Source organism: Astyanax mexicanus, chromosome 13, assembly GCF_023375975.1.
Source record: "Astyanax mexicanus isolate ESR-SI-001 chromosome 13, AstMex3_surface, whole genome shotgun sequence".
NCBI classification, from domain to species: domain Eukaryota; kingdom Metazoa; phylum Chordata; class Actinopteri; order Characiformes; family Acestrorhamphidae; genus Astyanax; species Astyanax mexicanus.
The window spans coordinates 27,131,974-27,151,939 of NC_064420.1; the positions used below are offsets into that span (position 1 = coordinate 27,131,974).

Below are 19,966 nucleotides of genomic sequence, written 5' to 3' on the forward strand. Positions count from 1 at the left end.
AAAGTAACTAATAAAGTAACTTTTAAGTAACTTGGTTACCTTTATTTACTTTATTTACTATTTTTTATTATTATTATATAATCTCTATTTAGAATAGTCTGCAATGGATTCTTAAAAAACATGTCACACTCGGTGATGAAGTTGTTACTGTCTCTCCCACACTTTACCTTTACGCTCTACCTGTGGTCCAATGGACTACGATACCCAGAACGCACCACACACTGACATCCCTCCGATCATGATCACATGACACTTAACACAGCACTACCAGGAAGCTCATCGCCTGAATATTGAACACACCTGTTTCACCTCCTATAAATATAAACTTCACAAATCCTTTGCTGAGTATTGATGGTTCTCCACAAAGTTTTTCTTGCCTGTGTTAGCTCTTTTGTTTTTGACCATGCTTTTTTATTTTCAGACCCTGGTTTTTGCCTGCCCTCCATGGACTGTTTATCTTGTATGGTATGTTTACTTGCTGCTGTTTACCGGTGTTGACCCTGCTCGTTTTAAATACTCTCTGTGCCCAACCCTTCCTCAATAAAGTTTTTAAACTGCATCTGCATGTGTCTGCAAGGGTCCTGTCCAGACACTCCATGTTGTGGGTAATTATATGTTCGATAAAATTGAACATGAATCATTCCATTATATGGGAAATCTATTAGCACACAGTTGCATCATTGCATTGCATTGTTCTCAGTATAAAGTCAAACTTTGCAGTAAAGAATATGGTATGTGAAAAATGTAACTTAACTCACCCAAGTGAAGGTAGACGTTTTGCAAATACATGACACCAGGAGCCAATATGTTTTTTAGAAATAAAATAATATTAGTATATTGTAAAAAAATGTCTCTGTAGTGCAGCATTTACACATTTACACACAGCACATTTAGACTTTCATCATTAAAGTAGAAAAGACATAGAAACTCAAAAAACTCAATTTAAAGTATAAATATTTTCTTAAAAGAAATTACAGATGAAACCAGAGAACTGTAAATACTGTTTCTTACACATTCTAAAAGCTCTTGGAAACTGGAGAAAACTGCTACAGGAAGAGTCAGGTCCGGCTGACCTACATGGCAACAGCACCTTAACTAAGGAAGCTGTGTTTACAGTTAAGTTCTGTATTTGACTGAAACAGCACTTTACTGTTTGTTACAGTGTGGTGTGGTGTGTGGATGTGTGAAGGTGTGAGACGTTTGACAGGCCATTAAAATGGGTGAATGGGGGTTGTTGGTGGTGGGTGTGCGCAGTTCTTCTTCAGTTGTTCAACGGGGGGGGGTGCGCGCAGTTCTTCAGTTGTTCACCGACGTGTGTTTCAGAACTTTCGAATCAGACAGTTCTTAGCGCCTGACACTCTGGCTGAAACTCCACCCTCTTTGACTAGGTCTGCCTAACAACAGAGCGATCTATATTCTGATTGGCTCAACGAGAGTACATTATAATATACAGCCGATGGATTGGCAAGCGTGAGAAATACCATGTGTGGCGTGTGAGCGTGTGAACTCGCTGAGGTGCGTGAGACTTGAGAACACTGGTTGACTACAATGGGAAGTCTTAAAATCCTCCCCCTAAGAATTGGAATAACCCTTAAAGCACCCGATACAGATATAGCTATAGCAGTGGAGCACTAAAGTTCAGCAACCTAGCTGCTGCTTAACTAGTTACCATATTTTTTAGACTATACGGCACAACTAAAATCCTTTAATTTTCCAAAAATGGTCAGTGCGCCTTTTAATCCAGTGGGCCTTATGTATGAATTCTACTCGTCAGGAAGCATTAAAGGTTGTCTGATTACAGAGTTTAAGGGAAATAGTGGGGCTGGGTAGTGCTGCTAACCGGGGCTGGGAATTGTTTTAACCGGGGCTAGCACTGCTAACCGGGGCTAGCACTGCTAACCGCAGCTGGCTATGCTGCTAACCAGGGCTAGTGCTCACCATTGGACAAAATATTGGAAATCTAAGCTTACTGTAAATAAACATTCATTGATAGTGCACCTTATAATCCGACGCATCTAATATTCCTAAAAATACAGTAACTTTAGAGATTTGTCATAAGTCTTCAGAAAGGGGGCAGGGGGTGCAGAAATTAACTATTATTTATTTCTTAATACTTCTTTGACATTTTATTCCACTTATCTGTTTCCCCTTAAAATGCTGCATGTGGAACAGGAAATGTAGCTAGTTAGCTACTGAGATGAATTACTAGCCATTTTCTTATGCTTGTTATAAAGAAAATGGCCATAAAACACACAAAAAAACTCATTAAACTATGGTAATATAGTGTTTTTCATATTTTAAATCTGTGGAAAATTTGTGGGTTTCTTTGATCGCAGTGATTCTCAATCCTCTGTCTTGAGTGTGCCTCTGAAAAATCTCAGTTTAAAGAGTCATTTAGCGCTAACACTTCATCCTCCCCCTCCAGCCTAACAAGAATCAGGACACCCTACCCGTAGATGTGCACATGCAAAACATAGGGGTAGGGGTAAGTGGGGTGAAATGAGATTGGGTTTAAGTGTAACACCTTAGACCCTGGAATAAAACAGCAACACAACAGGTAAGCTCAAGTTTCTGACAACTTTATTACAAGACAGCTTTTGACAAATGCACCGTCGCTTCATTCCAACAGCTCGGGATGCACACCGGTGATTACATCGCCTTTATTTACAGTAACAAAGCGCAGCTCTAAATGACAAAGTTAACGTGATGAACATGATGAACGCTCGAAAAGAGCTCAAAATGACCAGCATATCTCCAAAAGCATGATTTACAAAATACTGTAACACTCACCACCACACAAGAGTAGCCAGAAAAATATTACAAAAATAAAACAAATCAGAAATAAGGACACTGAAAGTAAGACTGAAAAGTATTTTGTCCGTAAATCGCGTAAACCAGTAAGGAGTTAAATTTCTGCGGGAAATCAGAGCCATTAGAAGAAGCGGGGTCCAAAATGATTCATGGGAATTTGGTCTTCACTTAAATCAACTGTTAGCAGCCAATCGGACACAAAATAAATAAATAAATAAGTAAATAAAACTCGGCAACACGCAAAAGGAAACATACGAGGCGGCGCAGACGACTGGTTGGCTTGCGGTGGCTTGCATTATTGCTCATTATTAATAATGCGTCTGATAAGTAAGGTGTTTGCCACAGAGCACATACTGTATATATAAAGCGTAATAAGACCACACACTACGTTAATAACGCATGCTGAAATGCTTCCAGTGGAGTTGATCCTGAGGAACGTGTCCTCCGGCATGCTGAACGCTTTCATGGCTATTTGGGCATTTACAATTTGGTGAGCAATTTTCACGTGACCTTTTCCTTTCTATCTAAACACAGCACACATTACACAATGCTCGAAACAGCCTCGCCTTTTCTGATTATTGAGGAAATAAGAGGGAAAAACATGGGGTTTGGTAGTAATTTCAGACAGAAGTGGCAAATCCAAGTCCACAAAGAAAAAAAAATCCACCTCAGGATTTTGTTCTAACTGCAGCTGAGTTTAAAACGTTACCGTGCAAAACAGAAGCCTTATATTAACTGTGTTCAGAAGTGGCGTAGACTTCTTTGGGATCGAACTATTTCTAATTATTTCCCATTTTCTCCCCAAATTGTAAAGTCAATTACCCAACCTCCGACATGTGTGAAGCCAGCCACCGCCTCTTTTTGAACTGCTACTGATGTTGCATTACTGGGTAGCCAGCTCAATCGGAGGAAAGTGCAGCGACCCAGCTCTAATGCATCAGCTCACAGATGCCTGTGCTGGCCATTAATCAACTTGGTGGAGATGAGGGGAAAGAGCGCCATCTACCCACCCAGAGAGAGCAAGGCCGATTGTGCTCTCTCAGACACCGGCTGCAGATGGCAAGCCATCTACCCAGCCAGAGAAAGCAAAGTCAATTTTGATCTTGTGGACTCCAGCTGCTTCTGATGGCAAGACATCTACCCACCCAGAGTGAGTCTGACCAATTTGGGCTCTCTCGGACTCCAGCTGCTGATGGCAAGCCATCTGCCGAGCCAAAATAAGCAGGGCCAATTGTGCTGTCTCAGACTCCGGCTGCTAAAGGCAAGCCATTTACCCAGCCAAAGGGAGCATGGCCAGTTGTGCCCTCTTGAACTCCAGCTGCTATTGATGGCAAGCCATCTACCCAACCAGAGTGAGCATGGCCAATTGTGCTCTCTCAGACTCCGGCTGCTGATGGCAAGCCATCTTCCCACCCAGAAAAAGCAAAGTCAACCCAGCTAAAGAAAGAATGGCCAATTGTGTTCTCTCTGACTCCGGCTGCTGCTGATGGCAAGCCATGTACCCAGCTAAGAAAGAATGGCCAATTGTGCTCTCTCGGACTCCGGCTGCTAAAGGCAAGCCTTTTAACCCACCCAGAGAGAGACAAGCCAATTTTGCTCTCTCTGACTCCGGCTGCTGCTGATGGCAAGCCGTCCACCCACCCAGAGAGCAAGGCCAATTATGCTCTCTCGGACTTCGGCGGCTAATGGCAAACTATCTAGCCACAAGCAGGGAGCATAGTCAATTGTGCTCTCTCGGACTCTGGCTGCTGATGGTCAAATGTGCTAGCACAATTCAGCAAGCTGTCAATTGTGCATGATCAGGGATTCAAACATAGTGGCAGCACCTTCATCTGCTGGCCAATTTTTCTTTTTAGAAGAAATGGATGCAAGACTGATTTTTTTTTCTGGGCCTGGATTTGCCACTTTTGATCATAGCCCCACCCAAAGCGTAAGAGCCTACATGTTAAAATTACATGGGTTTAAACTCAAACTTAGGCTAGGTGTTAAACAATCTGTCAGTACTCGCAGTGCTTTGCTATTACAAACGTCATCATTGCACAAAAAAGTTAGAACTTTACAACAATGGCAGCAGAACCCATTCATTATTTAACAAATAAATTATAATAATAAGTAATACAAAATAAGCTGATAAGACTTGGTACCATGGTACACTTGTTCCGCTGATTGAACCGCTGCTGTATTTTGCTATGTTTGTTATGTGGTCTATACATACAGTACCGTGTTATTGCAGGCGACAGCAGCCTCGTAAAGTGATGTAAGAGAGTAAGAGCAGCGTAAGTACAGCACTAATCAAGCACAGGTTAGTCTTCAATGCTTCTGGACAAATTAAACAACAGAACAACAAGTCAACAAGTGAACAGCTTCCACGAGCTACATTATGCTTTCATTCTAAAGGTGTTAATCTAGCCGTGAGTTATCAGTTATTCAGATATCTGCAAAACAGTGTCAGTCAGTAGAACAGGGTCACATTTCTAAATCTGAAGGCAGGAGCATCCATGCATGTTTATTATCTGATTATTAAAAGCTAAAGTAAATGTATACACTTTTAATTGTTTAAAAGTTTGGAAGCACTTGTCATAGCATAATTATGGTAACTTATGTTAATACTGGATATTAACTTGTACAATGTTAATTTAAATGTTATAAAAAGTTAAATTTTATTCTATGAAAAAACTATATTTTGGAATTTGAATATGGTATGTAGTATTTTTATATTTTTTCCCCCCAGAATTATCTACAGTACCATCTCTTCTCATTTAATGTGTTTTTATTCTGTTCATGATTTTTTTCATTACACCGTAAATGTAATATTGCATACTATATTAAAAATATATAGGAACACTTGGATATTTTTTATTTATTTATCTGGTTCTGGTTAATTTAACTTGGTTCTGAAACATCAGCTCACAGGCGCCTTGTGCTGATTGACATCACCCTTTGGAGTGATGAGGGGAAAGGGCGCCATCCACTCACCCAGAGAGAGCAAGACCAATTGTGCTCTCTCGGGGCTTTGGCTCTAGCTGATGGTGAGCTGCATGACCAGGATTCGAACCAGCGATTGTTGTCCTATTTAGCGAACGCAAATACCAACACTCCCTAAATGCACAAGCCCACTGTACAAAAATTAAAAAATGTTTCTTTTAAATTAAGAAATATGAATATGTGACACACTATTGAAACAGACTATACACAAAGTATGAATACAGTCTGGATAGTTTGAAGCATCTGCACTTGCATCCTTATATGGAGTACATTTTCCAGTTTGTGTCTTTGCTTGAAGTGATAAATGGAACAAACTTTAACTTTGAACCACTGTCTGTTCAAATAAAATAAAAGTATTCGATCTAAACTGAACTGTGACTTTTTGTACTGTTACACCACTTTATGTGGAAATGTAATCCTACTATTAGTATCCTACTATTTAATAATAAAAAAAACTGTCATGATGCACAGGAATCTTTTTGTAACATTGACCGTATCTACAAATAAATAGGAGTTATTTTATATTATAAAGTGATTCCAAACTTTTAAACAATAGCATAGTTCCCTTTAACCAGTGCAATTTAAAATCAACTGCTTCAGACAATAAAAAAAGAATCTCAAAATATGTTTACACTCGAAATTTGTCACATCTAAAAAATGCTGAAAATCATTATGGATTTTATGCCGTGCCCAGATCTATGAGTCTGTGAGTGAGCAGTACATAAAAAAAACACCTGTGAGAGAGCAGTTTCTCATGCTGCTAAAAGAAATGTACAGTATCAAATGTGCACTTTCTGATGCATGAGTTACTGATATTGTGGTGAAGCTCTAACGAGCTAGCACAGATCTGTCTCAAACACTTGCAGTCTAAGCTCCATGCAGTCTAAGGTGTATTGCATTAGAAAGCATGTATTGCTTGTATTTTAGGTATCTGATACTACAGTATTTTTAAAATACCGTATTTGTCGCACAATAAGGCGCATCTAGAATGCTTTACTTTTCCCAAAAATTGTCAGTGCACCTTTTAATCTGGTGCGTTTTATGTATGAATTTACCAGTCAGGATGTAAGGAGCAGTAAAGCCACTCCACTGAAGTACAGCGTTATAAAGGAGTCAGTTTCAGTTTAGTTCTCCAGCACCGGGCCTGGAGCAGCATTAGCATTAGCCGCTAACCGCTACTTTTCCACTCAGAGGTGAGTATATCAGCCTGTAACCTGCATTTACTGTCTTTAAACAAGCTATATGGGAAGAATTGCTAGCTAATATCTCCCTGGCTTACTGGAACACTCAGGTTCACTCAGTGTAGCGCTATCGGGTGGCATAAACCGCTAACTGATAGCGGTTAGCCGCTAATGCTATTGCTCCAGCCTTAGGGCAAGAAAAAATTGGGACTCTAAGCTTGCAAAAAACAGTTTTCAGGACAGAAATCTGTGTAGATTAACATCCAGCACTCGTTTGAATTTAAAAGAAAGTCTTTTTTACTACAGTTTTGTTTACTTAGCTTAGCTTTACTTAACTTAGTTAGCTACCCCCCACCAGCACCCAGTGGTGAGACCTGCTGAATTAGAAGTTCCTTATAGTGTCTCTTAAAATGCGCCTTATAATCCAGTGTGACTTATGTATGAAAATAGACCAGAAAATAGACGTTCACTGATAGTGAGCCTTAGAATCCGGTGCGCTTTATAGTGCGAAATATACGGTAATATCTGACTCTGTGAACGAATCAGATTAAGCCAGATTAAGCTAAGGAACAGGACTCTCAAACACACCCCAAGATGTTTCAGAGTCTTTCAAAATCATCCAAACAGAAGCTACTGTATTTTGTCTGCCGTTCAGAAGATGAGCAGATTAGCAGATAAAATCTGCATCCCTTTAGTTAGCTTTTAACAGTCAGTGTTCTGACCATCTGCCAAGCCCAACGGTGATCCAGACAATCCAGACTATAATCATCCTGCAGAGGCACCCACCATGATGAGTTCTGTTTTTTTTTTTTGGAGCACAGATGATCCAGGAACGACCCACTTGAAATTTCAGGTGCTCTTGTCCACATATACGTACGTTCTCTCTTCTGGGCACTTCTGAGTAAATCCAAAGTCTCGCTCAGTTTGAAGGAACTTGCTTTAGAAGTCTGTGTACCGTTTCTGTCCTCAGCCCTTGTTTTCCTTTCAGTCTCAGTTTTTTTTAAATGTTCACCTGAGTCTGCAGGTCAGTTAAAGGTCAGTGACCTTGTTCTCCACGGCTGCTGCAATCTGCTGAAGCCTGTAGCCCAGCTGCATCTTCTGAGCAGTGGCGTCTTCTTCAAGAGCCGAGATGATCTGGTAGAGAAAGGTACAGTAATACAGTAAGATGGGATGTAAAAAAGGATATAGATACTGTATACACAAGCTGGACTGCAGCATTTCCTTACCTGATCGTAATATTTGTTGATGTACTTGTATAATTCATGCAAGGCCACTAGGTGATTCACCTCACTGGAGTAATTCTGAAATGAAGATAAAAAGAGAAATAAATTAGGATGAGTTTCCTGATGTGGGTGAAAATGAAAATTATAAGACTTATTACGCACTGGGCTCCTAAATACTTAAAGAACCTACCCAGAGAGAGCAAGGCCAATTGTGCTCTCTCAGGGCTCCGGCAGCTGATGGCCAACTGCATAACTGGGATTCGAACCAGCGATCATTAAATTATTTTGTTGACAGAAATATGTTTTATACTTTAGATTATTCTAAGTAGCCACATTTAGCTTTGATGACAGTAGGCAGTTGTAACAATAGTTGCACCCAAAAGTGTGTCATGATGCATTTAATAAGGTAACACAAGCACTCATTAGGAAAAGTTTCCTGATGTGGGTGACAATGAATGAAAATTATGAGACTTATTATGCACTGGGCTCCTAAATACTTAAAGGAGCAACTACCGCCATTAACTAAAGCATTGTGGGTTGTGGGTTTGCTAAAAGGCATCTGTGGACCATAGAGCAAGACACTTAAGCCCTATTTAAGCAATTTACACTGTGCTCCATATTATTATGCAAGTGATATTTTCCTCAGATATTACTAAATGATCAATGCAAATGACTTTTTTTAAGTAATGACCCATTAACTATAAAATAATTTTTAATGAACAAACCTTCCAATGATAATAGTAATTAAAAAAAAACTCAAAATGCACAGTTCCACATTAGTAAGCAGGCCACAGGTTTCAAGCAATATGGGAAAGAAAAATGAAAATGTGAACTAGTGCTGTGCCTTGAACAAGGTATGAAAACATTAGATATTTCACAAAAATTGAAGCCTGATCATCCTACTTTTAAGAGAGAACGAAGTGTTAAGGCAAGCGGTCAACTGCTGTCAAACTGCACAGTTTGATTTAGGGTGTGTAAGTGTGTCTTTGCTAACATGAGGAAGAAATATGCTGTGCCCAGAATCTATTGTGGCTGTGTAGTCCCTACATGACTGAAACTACTTGTTGCTTGTGTAATATGGTTTCTAGTTTCTACTGCAATAATTTATCCGAACTGGTTATTTTGGTTATTTAATGGTTATTGTTTCATTGTAATAAGACAAGTGATGTAGATACGATTTAAAACATTCAGACAGAGCAAGTAAGCAAAATCAGTGTTCAGTGAACTCATTAAATGTTCATCTGTCGAGCTAGACACTGTGAATGTTGAGTCAGTACCAAAGATTTCGCTATTTGCAAATGTTTTAACTGCATGCTGTCCTATAGGGACAATTATTCCTAAATGTCCTGCTGAAAAAGACAAAGGGTCACTCACCCTGGACAGCTCAGCCAGAGCAGAGTTCATCTCTTGGTCACTGGCTGATATAGTTTGTCTGATATCTGAATAATATCTGTATGAACAAAAGTATGGCAAGAAATTACACACAATCTTCTTATTCTTTTTTAATCAGTTCAAAACATCAAAAGTTGGAGGAAAACTCACCTTTCCACCATCTGTTTGTAGCGTGGGATGTCTCGAGCATACAGAAGCTTATTGATAGGAGAATCCTGTATTAAGAAAAGAAGAAAATCATTTTTTTGGACATTAGCACTACCAACTTAATATTGAGAAAATCCCCCCTTGTTACACTACAACAAATCTGACCATTTAAGGAATGGACTCCACAAAACCTCTGAATGTGTACTGTGGTATCTGGCACATAAACAGCGGATCCCTTAAGCTAATCCTTTTGTAGTTGTAAATGTGGGACCTCCATGACCATCAGTGATATTTAGGTATAAATTAGACTCTGGTTTGTTTGTACCCTTAGTGTGGTTCAGCTGAGCAGGTGTGAAAACAGTAATTGCACTCTGGCAGGTCTCGGTACGGTCCCAAACGTACTCTGGTGCGGTTCGCTTGTGGTGAGAATGTGATCTGGCCTCAATTCGACCCAGTTATCAAATATACTCCTTTTTAATTGAGCTAAACTGCTGATAAGGCGCAGTTTAATCTGATATATTAGCCAGACAACGCTAATTTTCACAGCTATGACAAAACGCTGTCTCTGCTCCATGCTGTTTACACACAAAGTGTGTGCTCGCAGCTGAGCAACTTTGTTTACTACATGTACATCTGCACTGCATGTCCCATTGAAAACACTGTGTTTGAAAGCCCAGCGACAAAATACAGCGTTCTGTGTTAAAGCAGCTTCAAATTGCACAGAATCTTTTCACTATAATTACTTTCTTGCTCCTGCACCAGCTCTGACCAATCAGAGGAGACTCGCAAGGTTTATTGGTGCACAATTTGGTGTGTTTAGGTTTGTGCCTGTGTGAAACCAAACCAAACAGAGGGAGAAACGCTCCAAATAAACAAACTTATCAACTGATTTAGACCATAGAAACAAACTACAGGTGTGAAAATGCCCTTAGTTTCCCATAGGTTGTCCTTTCTTTGACCACTTTTGGTAGGTAGTAACCACTACATACCAAAAAATACCCCACCAGAAAATCCTGCCTGATTTTTTTGAGATACTTTGACCCAGTCATCTAGCCATCACAACTCTGCTCTTGAAAAAGTGTTTTAGATTCTCATTCTCACGGTTACTTTTTACACATCGCCTTCAAGAGCTGGTTATTCATTTGCTAATTGCTAATATGTTAATCCCACTCCCCAAAATATGTCACTATGGATAAAGATAATTGTTTTTCAGTGAGTGCTAATGTTATGGCTGACTGGCACTGCTGACTGTAAATAAAACGATCTTCTTATCTTACCCTGCCCAGTTTGTGCTCAGCAATGGTGCATGAGTCCATGAAGGTCTGAGCAATAACAGACAGCACGGCATCCACGTTGTCCGATGCTTGAACATCAAAGATAAACTGTGGGTTCTTCAGAATGTTGATCCAGAACCTCAGGGGCAGGCTGAAGAACACAGAACACAGGCATGCAAAGAGTTGTTTAGTATCAGACTGTGAAAGACTATGGGCTCTGTTTTTGCATTCTGTAAGTGAGCTGTCAAGCCCAGAGCACTGCACAGTGTAATTTAGGGCTATGTGTTTATCTGTGTGTCTTTGCTATCATAACGACAGGAAAAGTATACCTTGTGCAGCTCGAAAAATGTGGAAAAGGCAGGTACTAATCTTTTAAATAATCATGGGCGTAACACGCAATTTACTTTAGGAGTCAGGTGCGCTCTGACTTTGGCTGATTGCATTTTCAGGGGTGCAGCTACCTGGATGTGTCCAACATGCTTGTTTATCCTGTTTAATGTTAATGTAAAAGTGTGCATAGCTGCAAATAGGTACGCACTATGGGTTTGTGTGCTGCTGCGTGTTCATGTGTAAGTGCCAAGATAGGAATGAACATCTGATGCACGTCAGTCAGTGGCACATCTGTTGCCAAGATAGCAATACACCAGAAATGTACCTGTACACACCTTAGTTCCAGACCACCATGCCCATTGGCAAAGATATATTTACAAGCACCATTGCTATTTAAACAACACAGGCGGAAGGCGTAAAAATAGACACATGTTGTCAAGGTGTAAGATAGCAATGAGCATCGCAACACACCTTGTACAGAGTGCAAGATAGGGCCCTTTATCTGTGAGGCTTCTATTACCAATTACTAATGATACAATATGAAGTTACTGGAACCATTACCTACCTGTTTGTCTTCCAGATGTGGATGGTTTCAGGGTCTGTGATATTGTGCTGTGCAGCCTGATCATCCAACAGATCGAAGAAATACTTCACAGCCAGAGGAACCGGCCGGCTGGTGCTGAGGATAACTGTGAACAGGTCATCCACAAACTTCTGCAGCGTACCCTGTAACAGAACATTTGCATTTACCAGATTGCATTTCCGCACTGTAAGGTGCACTTAAAATCCTTTAATTTTCCCAAAAATCGACAGTGCGCTTTATAATCCAGTGCTTCTTATGTATAAATTTTACCAGTCAGGTTGTAAGAAGCAGTAAAACCACTTTGCTGAGGTGCAGCATTATACAGGAGTTTCAGTGAAGTTTCTCCAGTACAGAGGCTGGAGCAGTATTAGCATTAGCTGCTAAGCGCTAGCTCTTTCGCCGTTCAGCGGCAAGTATTATCAGTCTTGTAGCCTGCTGCTAACCCCGGCTAGTACTGCTGGAGCAGCATTAGCATTAGCTGTTAACCATGCTAAGTGCTAGCTCTTTCGCCGTTCAGAGGCGAGTATATTAGATTGTAGCCTGTGTGTTTACCATGTTAAAACAAGCTACGCGGAACAAACCGCTAGCTAATATCACATTTACATTTACTCTAATCGTGGATAGTGGTTAGCCGCTAATGCTTATGCTGCTGCACCCAGCCTTAGTGTAAATCTGGAAATCTAAGCTTGCTGTAAATAAATGGAAGCACTTTATTCACCCAAATAAACAGTTTTCAGGAGAGAAATCTGTGTAGATTAACATCCAGTGATTGGTTTTTTTACATTTACAGTTTTGTTTACTTAGCTTAGCTTTACTCAGCGTTTTTACACTTTTAAACCATTACATTTCCATGATTTATTCATGACTTTTCAATGGCGAATTTTCATGACCATGCAGCTTTTAAAACATTAGTGCAGACGATATAAAAATGTATATAAATAATAAAATGTGTGTTAGATCCTGAGAGCTCCATTGTGTAGGGCTAAATTACTGAATTAACTCTGTGCTGATGTATTTGTTAGCTCAAAATAGATTTTCTCCATCGATAAACAGAATCACAATCTTTTGAAGACTAAATTCCATTACTTTTCTAAAAACTTCTGGTTATTCTTATTTTTCCAAAACTTATCCAGGCCTGGAAATTGCTATTGACAAATTCCATGACTTTTCCAGGTTTTTCTTGAACGTACAAATCCTGTTTTCTTTTGTTACCCTCCCACCACCCAGTGGTGAGACCTGCTGAATTAGAAGAAAAACATGGCGACATCCCTGTTCCTTACTAGTGTCGCACAATGTGCCTTATAATCCGGTAATATATTTCCTGGACGCCTAGGTTTTAATTAGCATTCTACACACTGAGATTTGCACTACATATTACACAAAGTGTGTGGTTGCTTTGATGTGTGTGTGTGTGTGTACATGCATGCTACCTTCATAGACAGCAGACGTGTGAGGTAGATCTCTGGTATGGCCTTGGCTCTCTCCCGCTCTCTCTCTCTAAGACTGCCTCTCCTGTGTTTGGACAACTCTGGCTCCTCATTGGCCTTCACCAGGTGCCAGAGTCTCATCCCACCTTCATCTCCATCCTCCAACATAGGAGTCTCTATCAGAGGGAAATAGAAGAGACAGAGAAAAATAGAAAATATGTAGAATAACAGACAAAAAGAGAATGTGTATTGGTTATGCAGTCATGACCATACAATAAAACAGTTAATTATTTATTCATTATGCAGTATTACTCACTTTCTCCTGGTATATAGTCGTGACTGTCATGGTGGACTTGTTTGGACTGTCGTGACACCAGTGTAACTGTGGCTCCATCTGGAACCTGCATTAACCAGATAAGAGTCAGTATAAGAAAAAATAACATCAACTCAAAACCTACATAGACACAGATACATTTTTACAGTTCTGACCTTATAGTGCTGTAAAGTGTTGAGGCGTTTCCATGTCCCCTGTACCACAGAGGTCAGGTCCTCGTCAGACAGAATCAGGTGTCCTGCCATGCCAGCCCTCCATTCTACATTAGCAATGAAAGAGAAGGCAAAACAGAGATTAACCAAGCAACTAAAAACACCATCAGGCAACAGAGGCTTTATCAGCAGGCAATCCATAACTATACCTATTTGACCAGTCTAAATACTGATTCACTGCAAGGCACAGTTTCCACCACTAGCATGCATTAATTGTCAGCTAACTTCTTTACAAATAATAAGCCTTATCTTACACCCTGCATAAGGCATGTCGTGATGCTCATTGCTATCTTACAACCCACCAAAAGTCTATTATTCACATCTTGTGCCTGCACCGTTTAAATAGCAAAGGTGCTTGTGAATATATCTACACTGATAGGCATGGTCGTCTGGAAGTAAGGTGTGTTCAGGTAAATTTCTGGCGTATTGCTATCTTGGCAACGTAAAACACAGGTGCACCTCTGACTGATTTAGACCCTGACAACAGTCAACAGTCAGACGTCCATTGCTAATTTGGCAATGCAGATGTGCTATGTTCTCTCAGCACACTCAGGACAGGCTGCAATGTACAAACCTAACTTTTATATCAACAGTACACAGAATACAAAATAAAATAACATTGCTGTTCCCGTGGCCTGCTCACGCACCTTCACAACATGAACCAGCAGGAGAGTTTACTCTGCTGAGAAGCATTGCACCGTTAAAATAGCAATATGCCAAAGTCAGAGGCTCTTAAAGGGAATAGCCTGAGACACCCTGATCGCTTTATTGCACGTTATGCCCAAAACACACCTATGATTAATTAAGAGAGTTATTAAATGCCTTTTGCACATTTCGAGCCGCACAAAGTGCATTTTTCCCATCTTTACGACGAAAGTCACTCTAACACGCCCTAAATCAAGCTGCGCAGTGAGCACAGATATAAAAATAGGTCTATAGATATTTAGCCATGCTAAAATAGGGCCCAATGTGTTTTGAATGTACCCATTTTTTATCTTAGTATAGTTACATATTGAGACTTTGCTAAAAAGAAATGACATGCAGTGAAACTTAATTAGTGTTATCTCTTCACTGAAATGAAAATCTGGCCTAACAAAAACAAAAATGTAAAACGGGCTGATTCTAAAACCTTAAACTTCTAATTCTGCTTCAATATTTATGTACACCCTTACACTTGAGAAGACCCTTCATGGCTAAGAGAAGCAGCTACTTCAGACTAATATGAAGGTAAGATTAAAAAGGTCAAAAGGTAATGCTAGTTGACTGGGGAGAGAGAAAGGCTGGCAGTAAACAAATGGAAGCCAAAAGAGTGCCTCAGTGATTGTAAGTAAGGTAAACTGAATTGAGGGGCAGCTGGTGGATCATCTAAAAAGGAAAAAGGATAAAAGCCAGTGCCAGGCTGTCTGGACAAAGAAAAAGGGCAGACTAAAGCTGAGGTGGGGGTGTTGCATTCCATGTTTCTAGGCTAAAAGCTAACCTAACTGACTGGCAACATTTTTTTCATGTGGAGACAACAGGATAGCAATGCTATATGGTTAAGCTAAGCTACGCTATAATATAAAAGCCAAGCACAATCCCTCCAGAATATGAGAAATCAGTGTGTTAATTTTTTAAAACTGAATTTACTCTCTATTTATTTAATATACATCAAATAATAACTAAAAATTCTAACTAAACACACCTTTTAAAAGTTTACTTTGTTGTAGCTTATTTCTTACCTAAGTGCACTGAATCTGTGGAGGGTCTCTGAGAGTATGATGTGCCCTTCCATGTCTGCTCCAGAATCTTCTCCTTCACCTGTGTAATGGTGTCACAGTCCAGCACTTTTGTAGGAACAGTCTGTGACTCACTAGCACCACTACTGGTTACCAAGACATTAAGTGTCTGTAGAAGAAATAAAAGAAAAGGTACGTAAATACATGCATATTTACTGTTTGACCTTCAGTTCTAACAGTGTTTTCAGAAGGAAGATACACATGGAAACAGAGACTAAATTTGTTACCAGAGCAATATATATATATACACATATATACACACATATATATATATATATATATATATATATATATATATATAAGAGACAACTTCAAATTATGAGTTTCTTTGATTTTACCAAATTGAAAACCTCTGAAAAATAATCAAGAGGAAGATGGATGAAGTCATCAAACCAAGCTGAACTGCTCAAATGTTTGAACCAGGAGTGGCAAAAAGTTATCCAAAAGCAGTGTGTAAAACTGGTGGAGAAGAATATGCCAAGATGCATGACAACTGTGATTAAAACCAGGGTTATTCAAACAAATATTGATTTCTGAACTCTTAAAACTTCATGAATATAAACTTATTTGCATTATTTGAGGTCTGAAAGCTCTGCATCTTTTTTGCTATTTCAGCCATTTCTCATTTTTCGCAAATAAGTGCGCAAAATGACAATATTTTTATTTGGAATTTGGAAGAAATGTTGTTTATAGTTTATAGAATGTTCATTTTACTCAAACATATACATTTAAATAGCTATATATTTATATATCATAGTGGGTGTATCTCTCACCAGGGTACGATATTCCACGTCTTCACGTAGGAGCCGGTTATCGTTGAGTGTGTATTTGGCCTTGCCCGTCACAGCGTCTACAGGACCCTTGTCCACTTGGTGTTTTATGGCACGAAATAACATATAAAAAGATTCACCAGCTGAGTCCTGCAGTACAGAAGAGGCAAAGACACACACTTTAACTAAACTGAAGTTTAAATTTCTACAGATCTCAATAATAATTCTATAAAAACACAAACAAAAATGGTTAGCTCTGAACTGCAGATTTATTAAGGAGACAGTAGAAAACTGTGAAATGCGCTAAACTCACTCTTAAAAAAGTGTAAAGGCAGATGGACATCCAGTTGGTCAGCAACTTCTCAACCACAGATTCCGTTCTGCAACAGCACAGAAGACAATCATATTAAAGATGGTCTGCTTAAGATTTCTGAATGTTACTGAGGATGTTATGTGCTAACTGAAACAGTATAATCAAAAGCACTGGCATAATAACTAGATCGTTATTAGTCATTATGAGAAAAATTCTAAAGCTACATTAAGCTATAAAACTTTTATTTTAAAGGAGAAACACTGCCAGCAAATGAGATTCCATGTGATGTTATGTCTGATAAAATTATAACTGATGAGACTGATCATTCATTAAAATATAAGTGAGAGTTTTAGTAATACTGTCACACCTTAGCCTGTGTCTGACTGTATTTTTTGTTTTGTATTTTTTCCTTTTTTGGTTCCATATGCTTCTGCCCCCTGTTTTCCTGTATTGTGTTCCCAGCGGTGTGCTCTTTTAGGCACATGGCCTTGTTTTGTTATTGTCCTGTCTCTGCCCTAACCCCACCCTAGTCATTAGTGTTGTCACCTTGTGTCTTGTTTGTAACCCCGCCCCCTCGTTACCAGTCCCAGGTGTTCCTCACCCTCCTCATGTATTTAAGGCCTGTTTGTTTCAGTGTTTCGTGTGGAGTCTTTTGAATGATTCAAATGCTGAGTATTGTTTTTAGTTCCTCTGTCGGGTTTTAGTGCTGTTTGTTTTTCTTTGTTCTTTTTTGTTTTTTTTAGTAAAGTTTAATCTGTTTTATCTTCTAAGTTTTGTTTTCTTTATCTAATTTTCTTTGTTTGCTTTTCCTTGTTTTTTTGTAGTTAGTTTACTTTATCTTGTTTATTAGTTTTTATATTTTGCTACCTGAGTTTGCTTTCAGTTTTGCTTTTATTTATCTTGTTTGTTTAATACATTTGATACCTGCAATTACATCCATCTTCGCACCCTTTCCTGTGTGACAAATATGTAACATGGCATCTATCTACACAGCCACAACAAAATAAGCCAATCATATTTCTGGCTAAGCAGTGAGTAGAGGAAGGCGAATAGCAATTATGGGGAAACTCTGCTTTGCTGAGACGGAGATCTGCGCAAGCATAGCAGCCAAACATCCTATTTATTTTGTCTGTGTTTTGATCACATTCTACACACCAATCACAACATTTTTAAAAAAGTGTTTCTAAAACAGTATTATGACCTTTGGTTTTGAGAATTTTGACCCTAAACCTTCATTAAGATCAGAACCTGGTCTTGCATGACTGAAAATAAGTGCCTGTTAACGTTGCAAGGATGGCTGACAAGCGAAGAGGCTGTCCTATAAAAAATGCTTACTGTTTATTGTAACTACAATTGTGTACTGCATTTGCTACAGTGGGGTACCTACAGTACGGAAGCTCTAGTGGGCTTTGACACACTGTTTAGACACATTAAACTTTTTTTGTAATATAAACTTCTATTACTTGATAAATACACTAGTCTTCTAGGTCCTGAGCAAAATAATGAATCTTATTTTGTCTTAGCAACTACATTTAGGTGAATCATAACTGCATAACTGCCACATAGAACAGTGTGTTGGTTAAGAACTGACCTGCGCAGCATCAGTTTGGGGTTCTTGTTGGTGTACTGCTCCACCAGGTGACTCAGAAGGGTTTTAAGGATATCTGTAAAATACTCAAGCTTCCCATGCAGCGCCACAGTAAGAAGAGATGCCACATTTGCACGGTCCCGTGGAGAGAACGTCCTCTGCCCCTCCAGAGTGTGAATAAACTGCAGTTTTGGGTAGAAAAATGAATAAACACAACTTTAAAAATGATAAAATGCTCATATAATCAGCTATCAAAGCTTCTAGAGCTTGTAGATCTATGTTTTCTGTGGGTAGAAAAGGGTACCTTGGTGAGGAACAACTTGCTGTTGAGTAAGTTGGAGAGCTGAACCAGACCCTGCTCCACTGTAGCCCTCCGACAGGCTGGCACATCCAGGTCTCGTCTCAGTGGCGACTCCCGGTGGCCAGGGAAGAAAATCCTCTCAGCATAGGTACGGTAGTCCAGAAATGGGATCCCTGAGCCCACCAAGTCACTGGACATGTCCATCATCTCGGTCATCAGATCTTAAAAAAAAAAGATAAAAGATAAAACAAATGCTGGATTTGCCACATGGTCTTTGCTAGCATTTGGTACCTAAAGGAGAACTCACTGAACTGAAAATAACATAGAAATATATATATATATATATATATATATATATATATATATATATATATATGTCTCTGTTCTTATCAGTACACAGTGATGGTGGCGCTCGGAGCTGAAGCTAGCATTATGGGATGCGAACAGTGGATTTTAATAATCTTCTTGTGCACAGTTATTATTGCCTCGTTTTAAATATCAGGGCTCTCCGGATTCTATCAAGGAGGTGTGGAGCTACTTTGAGCCTGAACAACGGTGGAAAAAGCGATTTATCAGGGGCAAATTATGTCCTGTGTCACCCAGTCTGAAGCGTGTTTGGACAAACTGTTATAATTTCTAGATCTCAGAATGCTAGGTGTGCTATTCATCAAAGGTAAGTACTTTTTATTATGTTTTACTACAGCAAACGTCCATTTTACACCGGAATTCTCCTTTAAGTGAGTTATTGTGATGTACACAATCTGCTATACCTGTGAACTCCTTTTTGCAGCAGTCTCTCACACTGGTCTCCAGGTTCTCAAGCTGAATCTGAACCTTTTTGTAGTCCCTCAGAGCCTGTTTACTCTTCCTCCTGGAGAACAAGCATAAAACTGTACTGTGAGTAACTTTTACACAAAAAAACTTGACATGAACTACACATAAAGAAAAGATCTCAGCAAGCTTGAGTGAATATCGTATTTAAGGCACAATATCGTATTTATAGACTTTTAAGGCACACTTCCCAAAAATTGCCAGAGCTTCTTATAATCCAGTCAGGTTGTAAGGAGCAGTAAAGCCGCTCCCCTGAAATACAGCTTTATACAGGAGTTTCAGTTTAGCTCTCCAGCAGTATTAGCACTGCTGGCTAAGCGCTAGCCATTTGGCTGTTCAAGGCTTAATGTCTGTGTATTTACCGTGTTAAAACAAGCTATGTGGTACAAACCGCTAGCTAATATTGCCCTGACTTACCAGAACACTCAGGGTTCCTCAGTGTAGCTCTGTCGGGCAGCAGTTAGGTAGCATTACCAACTAGCCACTAAT

The 19,966-nt window shown here is 39.5% G+C and overlaps 1 protein-coding gene across 1 annotated transcript in view; it reads right to left on the reverse strand.

The window, feature by feature from the left end:
- Positions 1-2,563: 2,563 nt before the first annotated feature.
- plxnb1a (plexin b1a) overlaps positions 2,564-19,966 on the reverse strand; it is a 114,886-nt gene continuing 97,483 nt past the window's right edge. Inside the window, exons 24-38 of the mRNA XM_049486397.1 lie at positions 19,417-19,517; positions 18,650-18,867; positions 18,349-18,527; positions 16,758-16,824; positions 16,448-16,594; positions 15,618-15,783; positions 13,843-13,946; positions 13,670-13,754; positions 13,357-13,529; positions 11,909-12,069; positions 11,017-11,164; positions 9,743-9,807; positions 9,575-9,650; positions 8,204-8,278; positions 2,564-8,111 (exon numbers count right to left, since the gene is read on the reverse strand). Of these exons, the coding sequence (XP_049342354.1) occupies positions 8,007-8,111; positions 8,204-8,278; positions 9,575-9,650; positions 9,743-9,807; positions 11,017-11,164; positions 11,909-12,069; positions 13,357-13,529; positions 13,670-13,754; positions 13,843-13,946; positions 15,618-15,783; positions 16,448-16,594; positions 16,758-16,824; positions 18,349-18,527; positions 18,650-18,867; positions 19,417-19,517 (1,870 nt within the window). The 3' untranslated portion in view covers positions 2,564-8,006. The remainder of the gene's footprint in view (positions 8,112-8,203; positions 8,279-9,574; positions 9,651-9,742; positions 9,808-11,016; positions 11,165-11,908; positions 12,070-13,356; positions 13,530-13,669; positions 13,755-13,842; positions 13,947-15,617; positions 15,784-16,447; positions 16,595-16,757; positions 16,825-18,348; positions 18,528-18,649; positions 18,868-19,416; positions 19,518-19,966) is intronic.